At 34.0% G+C, this 9,854-nt stretch overlaps 1 protein-coding gene across 4 annotated transcripts in view; it reads right to left on the bottom strand.

The window, feature by feature from the left end:
• Nucleotides 1–261: 261 nt before the first annotated feature.
• Nucleotides 262–9,854, bottom strand: part of ZGRF1 (zinc finger GRF-type containing 1) — an 84,042-nt gene continuing 74,449 nt past the window's right edge. For 3 of the 4 annotated variants that reach the window (XM_045997335.1, XM_045997337.1, XM_045997336.1), the window contains 4 exons: nt 1,993–2,169; nt 1,720–1,854; nt 766–1,027; nt 262–595 (listed from right to left, as the gene is read on the bottom strand). In XM_045997335.1, coding sequence (XP_045853291.1) covers nt 438–595; nt 766–1,027; nt 1,720–1,854; nt 1,993–2,169 — 732 coding nt within the window. In that variant the 3' untranslated portion in view covers nt 262–437. Of the gene's footprint in view, nt 596–765; nt 1,028–1,719; nt 1,855–1,992; nt 2,170–7,284; nt 7,385–9,854 lie in introns of those variants that run through there. The other variant, XM_045997338.1, reaches the window with a different exon arrangement.

Raw genomic sequence — 9,854 nt, 5'->3', positions numbered from 1 at the left:
CTATGGTTCAGAAAGGAGTGTTTTGATATAAGTGTATAGCATGTTCTAACAGATGCGTTTTTGAGATATTCATTTTTTTAATTGCTTCTCAGCCTTTTGGCTAAGATCAAGTGTTGAGAAATTACTTATTTTTGAAGTAATACTGGTATTCCCCAGGAAGCCTTTTCCATGTCCTCTATAAAATTTATTCCTTTAGCAGACAGAAGCCATAATTTTAGAAAGAAATGTCTTTTTATTAATAAGATTTTATATTACCTTCAACATCTGCCTATCTAAATATATGTATATTTTTTTGAAGAGCAAATTTTTTACATGTGGTTATTTAATGTTATTTAAATACTTTAAAGGTTTTTTGATAACAAGGTTTTAGGATAATTAAAAAATATAAAAACTACATAGTGTAAAATGAATTTGGAATTCATATAAATACAAATTATCTATACCATGTCTTTTTTTGAATGAGATTTATCTTTAGATTTATCTTTTTCATTCTTTTTCTTCTGTTTTTCTTCTGCTTGTTTTTCAAAATAATCTTTTAGAAGATGGTTCAGCTGTGATTCATACTGGCTTGCATGTTGTAGTCCATCTTCCCTTCCTTAAAAAGATACAAAACATGAGACAACAGTATTTCATAGTGGTCCCCTATTCTTTTAGTTATCTCCCACAGTGGCAAATCCAGAGCTTTCCTATCTGAACCACTCTAAGCGCTAACTCAAAAGTCAGTTTCAATTCAAAATGCTTGAATTAAACATATTTTTATTTTACCTTCACAGTGTTGGATCACACGTCCCCAGAGTCGATTTTTCCGTAAACAGGCTAAATTTCCCACGATCAATAAATGTCTCTTTCCTCTGGTCAATGCAACATTCATTCTTTTTTCTGAATCAATAAATCCTACTTGTCTTGTCCTTACACAGGACAGAATAATGATCTCCTTTTCAGCTCCCTGAAAAGCATCTACTGTGGATACCTGCACAGCTTTAATATCAGGATGGTCAAAGTCCATAGCACTGAGTAAATGACAAAGCTATGGAGGAAAGAAGAAAGAGATCATTCAGGGCAGGGACTATGAAGAACTTAAGACCTGAACCTATTGACAGCAGTCATTTTAATTTAACTGGTAGTGGATAATTTTCATTTTCTTTTTTACGACTCACAAAGATTTAGTAGTTTCTAAAATGATACATAAATAACGAGAGGACAATATAAATTAGGAAACAAAATCAAAAGTGTTGATTTATCTATTGCTGGGGAATTCATCTGGATATGCTAATTCAGAGTTGATAAATAATGAAACAGATGAAAAATATTTTTTTAAAAAAGCAAAAACTAGTTAGAAGTAATTGGCTTATGCGTACATTAATATCTGGTATCTATCTTTGATTAATAAATGAAATGATAACGAAAGAACATTTTGGAAAACAAAGATTGAATCCCATCTGTCCCAAAACACAAAGCATACACTGTATTTTCTTCCCTCTAATTTGTTTATTTGCATTTTTGCCCCAACAGCTGTAAAGTGAATTTAATTAAGCCTTGTTAGGTTTACATTTAATTATACAGAAAAAAAGCCAGACCAGATAAAAATCAGAATTTTTTTAATATGTTAACTACAGTCCCAAAATTTTTTAAAGCACCAAAACAAACTACTACAAATGTAATATCAAATATTATAACATAAAATTATAATATTTAAGTATCATAATATGTAATACAAACCTTGTACATCTGGGATTTGTATAATGTTATCACCCCAATCATAGAGCCCGCTATTCCACTTGCAATCAGTGATTGAATCAGTTTGAGTGTAAAAGCAGCTTCTGCCACATTATGAAAGCTGTTATCTCTTTCAATCTGGAATAAGAAACAGATCCTAAATTATATTTACCAGAAATCCTATGGAAAGTCCAAGAAAACCATATAAACAACAACAATAAAATTAAACCAGGAAACTAAACCATGTTGACTCTCATTAACATTAATGTCATTTACCTGTTCCAGTCCTTTAACATTATAGAAACACAGGGTTGGGAGCCATTCCAATAAAGGGCTCCTCTCTGTTTCTGAAATGCCATTCATGAGGTTTCCTTCATAAAACAGATCATTAGAGATAGCACTGATCACAGGGTGACAACGGTATTGGGTTCTCAACAGAACTGGCTTATGCCCCTAAGAAATTTAAATGCAGAAAAATAGAAAACTGAAGCATTTTTATTCCTTAAGGAAAAAAATAATATTTTAAAATTTAAAAGTATCACCATATTGTGCTCTTAGCAAGTGAATTACAACCATGATGAAACAGACTATAAATACAATTTTCTTAATTACTAAACGTATTTTCACAGTAAACTATTATTATACCACAAAATTATAAAATATAAAACATGTCAAATCTTCAAATTATTACCTAATAAGTTTGGCACCTAACATTATGTTTTTATAATCTATGCAGAGTAGGGCGGACACTAAATTAAAAGAGAATCTTCAAAAAAATTAGAAAGTGTTGTTGATAACTCATTTATGAATTTTCCTCCTTGGGTACAAGCCATCTTTCATTTTGAATCTTCAAATAAGTTTTCAATTTTGTTACTGTATCATAAAATACACATTCCATATACTTTAGAGGTCTCTGGAGCATATTCTTTCTTTGCAAAATGTTCTGTAGCACTGTTTGAACATTTTTAAATAATACAAGGTACTCTAGTAATAAAAATACATAGTAAAAGGCAGGATTAATGGTCACATAGACAAGGTTTTTTTTTTTTAAGATTTTATTTATTTATTCATGAGATACAGATAGAGAGTGAGAAAGAGAGAGGGAGGCAGAGGCAGAGGGAGAAGAGGACTTGGGAACCTGGTGTGGGGCTTGATCTTAGGACCCTGGGATCATGACCTGAGTGGAAGGCAAATTCTTAACTGACTGAGCCATGCAGGCACCCAACAAGTATGTTTTATGGGAGAAAAATAGTAAGTAAAAATCCAATCCTCAGTACTATTTAGGGCCTAAATTTGTGGATGAGTCTGAATCAGTGGGCAGGTGGGTACATGTTACTCTTAATCTCGGGGTTCTGATTTCAAGCCTGAGGATGGTCATGAAGCTCAAAGGACCATGCTTTAGAACTAGAAACAATGTTAGAGAAATTACTAAATTATGGCATATCCACATTACCTATTTGGTGATTAAACATATTTATGACAACAGTGATGATTACAAAGCTAGTTAGTAACACAGGGAATGATTTATTATAATGCAAAGTTTAAAAAAGTTAGGATAGAAACTATATAGTATGGTCTCAACTATGTAAGAAAATATTTTTTTCCAGCTTTATTGTGATATAAGTGACATACAACATTGTGTAAGTTGAAGGTGTACCAGGAGTTGACTTGATACACATATATTACAAACTGATTACCATCACAGTGTTAGCTAACAGCTCCATCACAGCACATAGATACCATTTCTTTTTTTATGGTGAGAATATTTAACATATATGCTCTTGGCAATTTTCAAGTATGTAAGATAGTGTTATTAACTATAATCAACATGCTGTTAATTAGATCCCTAGAACTTATTCATACCCTGTAACTAGAAATTTGTACCCTTTGACCAACATGACCCTTTTTCTATCTCTCTACCTTCCAGTTCTGGTAACCATCATTCTACTCTGTTTGTACAAGGTCAGCTTTTTTAGATTCTACATACAAATGATATATACTACTGGTCTCTCTCAGATTTATTTCACTTAGTCTAATGTTCTCAAGGTACATCCATGTTGTTACAAATGGCAGGATTCCCTTTTTTAATGGCTGCATGATATTCCAATGTGTGTTTGCACATATCAAATATATGTATTTTTATAGTTTATATATATACATTTATCTGATATAAGCATATACCCTGAAGATAAAGGCTGGAAGGAACACTACTAAAATATTATAAAGGATTTTCTCTTGGGGGCAGTGAGGTTATTATAGTTTGTTTGGTTTTTTTTACCTTTTAGTTTTCTGTAGTTTCTACACTTTCTATCATGATTAGTAGATATTATTTTTATTTCTTTTAATTAATTCTGAAGTAGTTCCAATACACAGAAAAGCAAAGAAATATAATACTCATGTATGTACTACACAGATGTGACATTAGTATTTAGTCCTTGTTGCTTCAGATCTCTCTTTTGTTAAGACATAAAATGTGACATATATAGCTAAAGCTCCAATCTCATTTCCTCTACCACCTTCTCCAGAAATAGCTTCAAACTAACATTATGCATACATTAATATCTGGTATATTTTTTCTGAATCAATATCTTATGGCATTCCCATGGAAGTTCTATATGTTTACTACATAGGCATATACCTATGATTAATACATATTATTTGTTATGCTTTTGAAATTCACATAAATTATGTTTTACACTATGTAACACTTTGCACCTTGCTTCTCTCAGTATCCACTATGTTTATGAGCACTATCTATATGGATCAAGTTAATTCACCTTAACTTTCATATATTCCATTGTGTAAATTCTATTCCATTTTATTCTGTAAATAAATCACATTTAAGTCCTTTATTTACCCTTTTAAAATCCCCTCTAAAAATCTACTTCATATTTTAAAAGTCACTGACAACAAATAAGTGAAAGAGCAAAGAGCACAACAGCATGCATACTATGCTAGCATTTGTTAAAAGAGAGGGAAAATACTTTATGTATTTGCTTACACTGACATAAATTATCACTAGAAGGGTACAAGCAAAGGTGACAGTTGCTTTGGGGGAGAGAAACTGAGTGGCTGGGGGACAGGAGTAGAAGTCCTCACTGTACTTTCTGGTTCCTCTTAAATTCAAATCCCAAATCATGTGACTATGTTACCTATTCAAAAATGTTTTAAGATTCCAAATAATTTTTTTTTAAAGATTTTATTTATTTATTTGACAGACAGAGATCACAAGTAGGCAAAGAGGCAGGCAGAGAGAGAGGAGGAAGCAGGCTCCCCGCTGAGCAGAGAGCCTGATGTGGGGCTCGATCCCAGGACCCTGGGATCATGACCTGAGGCGAAGGCAGAGGCTTTAACCCACTGAGCCACCCAGGCGCCCCAAGATTCCAAATAGTTTTTTAATTAAGATTATTAAGAAGCCACTGGAAAGGTGTGATTCAAAAGAATCTGGACACTGACATTATGGAAGCAGTAGAAAGTTATGCAATTCAATTCAGTTACAATTAAAAGCTCGACCATTGAAAGCTTGAGTCTTCACAAATTAAGTACAACTCAATTCAAAACTTAAATCAACTTGAAACTCAGTGTATGGGGAAACTTCTGAAGAAAGAATAAAACTGCCTTGCAGAATCCATTCTCTAATATCTAAAGGGACAACAAAACACTAAAATAACAAAATGCTAAAAACAACAGCAAAGAAAAAATACAGTAGCCAGTCAACAAACGTTTATAGCCAACCCAATGTCATAAACTTTAAAAGGTACCTGTCACCAAGAAAGAAACAAACTTTAAGTGGAAGGGAGAAATGCAATACAGATCTTCCTTGACTTATGATGGGGTAACAGCCTGATAAACCCATCATAAGTTGAAAATATCATAAGTCAAAATGCATTTAATATATCTATCCTGTGGAACATCATAGGTTAGCCTAGCCTACCTTAAACATGCTCAGAATACTTACATTAGCATACATTGGCTAAATCATCTATCACAAAGCCTGATTTAAAATGAAGTATCGAATATTTCTTGTAATTTAATACTGTACTGAATGTGAAAAACAGAATGGTTGTATGGGTGCTGAATGGTTGTTATATGTATCAGTTGTTTATTTTCATGATCATGATTGGGAGCTGCGGCCCAGCATCATGAGAAAGGATCTTAACACATATTGTTAGCCTCGGAAAAGATCAAAATTCAAGATTCAAAGTATAGTTTCTACTAAATTTATCACTTTCACACCCTCATAACGTTGAAATTGTTAGGTCAAAACATTGTAAGTCAGGAACCATCTGTGTAGTGAGATTCCTAACTCCTCTAGAATTCATAAAATAGAAGTGGCTACTAAGAATAATAATGAAACAGAGCAAGTGAAATGGGCAGTTTTTAGTGGAAGTGAAGGCTCTGAGGACTAAACATCAAACTAAGAGGACACGTGAAATCCAAGAATAGTCCTCATCTGGGAAAGGGACAATACCCCCAACCATGTGGAGTGAAACAGGGACAGGATATTTAACAAAACCTTAGAATTGAGAGAGCGCATGTAAGCTAAAAAAGACATTACACATTCTTATTTAGTTCTATTCCAGTCCCACTCCTACCCCACTTCCCTACCATCATATTTTCAGGATACTACAAAAAACAGAGAATACAGGGGCGCCTGGGTGGCTCAGTGGATTAAAGCCTCTGCCTTCGGTTCAGGTCATGATCCCAGGGTGCTAGAATCTAGCCCCGCATCGGAGCCTGCTTCCTCCTCTCTCTCTGCCAGCTTCTCTGCCTACTTGTGATCTCTGTCAAATAAATAAATAAAATTAAATTAAAAAAAATAGAGAATACAAATCTGAGAGAGCTACTCAAAGATGAACATCAAGAAATCAAATAGGAATGGCAACTATGCAAACATATGAGAGCTTCTCCCCCAAAAGTAACTAAATAAAGGAAGACAATGCAAACAATATGTATAGAACCCAGCTTAGACAAAATACAACCAAGAAACAGAAGAAAATTTTCCTCAAGTATAAAAGTTTTAGAATATAATCAGAATATAACTGAGTGAAACAAAATCTCAAAGGTGAGATGATGAAAAGATAATAAGATTAAAAGGGAAATTTCAATCCTAAAGAAACAAACTAATTTTCTAAATGGTAACATTAAAGAACGGGTTTCCTCTCTCACTGGGTCTCTCTCTGTCAAATAAATAAATAAAATCTGAAAAAAAAAAAAAAAAAAAAAAAAAAAAAGAAATTAAGACAGATAAAGACACCCAATATCAGAATAACTGGGGAACCTCTCTGTTTTAGACTGAATGTGTTCCCCACCCCAATTCCTACGTTGCAGTCCTGAACCCCAAAGTGATGGTATTTGGAGGTGGGGCCTTTGGAAGGTAATTAGGTTTAGATGAGGCATGAGGATGAGGTCCTCATGATAAGATTAGTCTCCTTATAAGAGGAAGAGGCCAGAGTTTTCCTTCTTTCCATCATGTGAGGATACAGCCAAGAACAGAGTTCTTATCAGGAACCAAATCTGAAGGTACCTTGAACTTGGCCTTCCCAAACTCCAGAATTGTGAGAAATAAATCTGTTGGTTAAGCCACCCAGTATATGGTATTTTGTTATAGCAGGCTGGACAGACAAGCTACTAATGGAGAATTCAACATGTGGAACAAAAACCTTTCCTGAAACAAAGAATGAAAAGAATTTCCACTTTGAGATAACTTATATTACAGAATGATTAGTTACAGAAAGCTCCACACTGAGATATACTGTAGTAAGTTTATCAGCTTTAAGGTTATAAAAATAGTTCTTGCATCCAGGTAGAAAATATAAATCATTACAAGGGGAATATAATCAGGCTGGCCCTAAAATTCACAGTAATAGCAACAATTCAATAAGCCAAGGTGCCATTTACGTTTAAAGGAAATAGACATTTGAAACAAAAAGAACTCAGGAAAGTAGGCATCTATGAGCCATTCTGGAAAAAAAAAAATGATGATGAAGTCCAAGGCACCCAGATGAATGAAAAAGTACTGAATTTTTTAAATATAGAACTGATTCTAAATAACTGTACAAATTATGATTGTAAAACAAAAAGAATAATGATGTAATAACTAACAAAGATAGGAACATGGGAAGGGATAAGAAAAGGGGAGTAAAGCATGAGAGCACTAGTATCTCTACCGTTTAAAGCAAAGAAAGCAATCCATCTGTCTAAAATCTGTTAGAGGATCTTTTAGAAAAACTATCTCTTATGGATAAAGAAATATTTAATTGAGATTTAATTATTTCTAGTTTCATTTCAGTTTTTCTCCTCTGCTAAGAAAGTACAGATTATTGGACGTTCACATAGCAGAATAACTCCCTAAATGCAATTTAAACTAGCAAGAATAGGGGTGCCTGGGAGGCTCAGTTTTTTAAGTGTCTGCCTCCAGCTCAGGTCATGATCCTGGGGTTCTGGGATAGTGTCCCACATCAGGCTCCCTGCTCAGCAGGGGTCTACTTCTCCCTCTTCCCCTGACCCTCCCCCAGCTTGTGCACGCTCTCTCTCTCGCTCTCTCTCAAATAAATATATATTTTATTTTTTATATTTTTATTTATTTATTTGAAAGAGAGAAAGAGAGAGAGAGAATAAGAGGGGAGAAGGTCAAAGGGAGAAGACTCCCCGTGGAGCTGGGAGCCTGATGTGGGACTCGATCCTGGAACTCCAGGATCATGACCTGGGCCGAAGGCAGTCGCTTAACCAACTGAGCCATCCAGGTGCCCTCTCTCAAATAAATAAATAAAATCTTTGAAAAAGAATAAATTAGCAACAATGAAAAATTAATTAATTAATAATAAACTAGCCACAAGGATAACATTTTTCTTTTGACAACAGACTTTCTATAACTCTTTTGGGTAATATTTTAATCTTCTGCTTTTAAAATAGCTTGATTTAGATTATCGCATCAGAACAATAGTAATAATAAATAGGTACGCAAATTACGGTATATACATACAACGAAATATTATTCAGCCGTAAAAAATTAAATCATATGCATCAATCAAATAGAATGGAAGATTCAGAAATAAACCCACACAAAGTCAACTGATTTTTAACAAGGGTGCCAAAACCATTCAATGGGGAAAGGACAGTTTTTTCAACAAATGGTGCTGGGAAAACGGGATATCTGCAAGGAAAAGAAAAAAGTTGATCTGTACCTTATATACCATATACAAAAATTAACTCAAAGTGGATCAAAGAATTACATGTAAGAGCCAAAACTATAACATTCTTAGAAGAAAACATTGGGGGAAGTCAGTATGACACTGGGCTGGGCAATAATTTCATGGCTATGACACCAAAAGCATAAGTGACATAAGGAAAAAATAGATAAATTGGACTTCATCAAAATTACGAACTTTTGGGCATCTAAGGGTACTGTCAAGGGGCACTTGGATGGCTCAGGTGGTTAAGCATCTACCTCTTGATTTTGGGTCAGGTTATGATCTCAAGGTCATGAGATTGCACCCCATGTCAAACTCCACACTGGCCTGGAGCCTACTTGGGATTTTCTGTCCCTCTGCCTACCCCTGACTTGACTTGCTCATGTAAGTTCTCTCTCAAAAAAAAAAAAAAAAAAAATGTCAAGGAAACAAAGACTACCTAAGAATGGAAGAAAGTATTTGCAAATAAGGGTTTAATATCCAGAAAATATAAAGAATATATACAACTCAACATCAAAAAACCAAACATCCCAATTTAAAATTGGGCAAAGTATTTCAATAAACATTTTTCCAAAGATAAGCACATGCAAAAATGCTTAGTGTGCTTATTCATTAGGGAAACCATAATGAGAGACCTTCTTCACACCTATTAGGAGAGCTAGTATTTAAAAAGCCCCAAAAATATAAAACAAAAAAACAAACATTGGTGATGATGTGGAGAAACTGGAGCATTTTGTTGAGAAATTCCTGTTGGGAATGTAAATGGTGTAGCTGATATGGAAAACAGTTTGGCAGTTCCTCAAAAAGTTAAATACAAAATTATCGAGGATGTGGAGAATGGAGAACCTTCTTACACTGGGAAGACAAACCGATGCAGCCACCCTGAAAAACTATATGGATATTCCTCAAAAAGTTAAAAATAGAACTACTATGTAATCCAGGGTA

Source organism: Meles meles, chromosome 2, assembly GCF_922984935.1.
Source record: "Meles meles chromosome 2, mMelMel3.1 paternal haplotype, whole genome shotgun sequence".
Classification (NCBI taxonomy): domain Eukaryota; kingdom Metazoa; phylum Chordata; class Mammalia; order Carnivora; family Mustelidae; genus Meles; species Meles meles.
The sequence above is the reverse complement of the archived record's forward strand: the minus strand, read 5'-3'. Positions and strand labels throughout refer to the sequence as shown.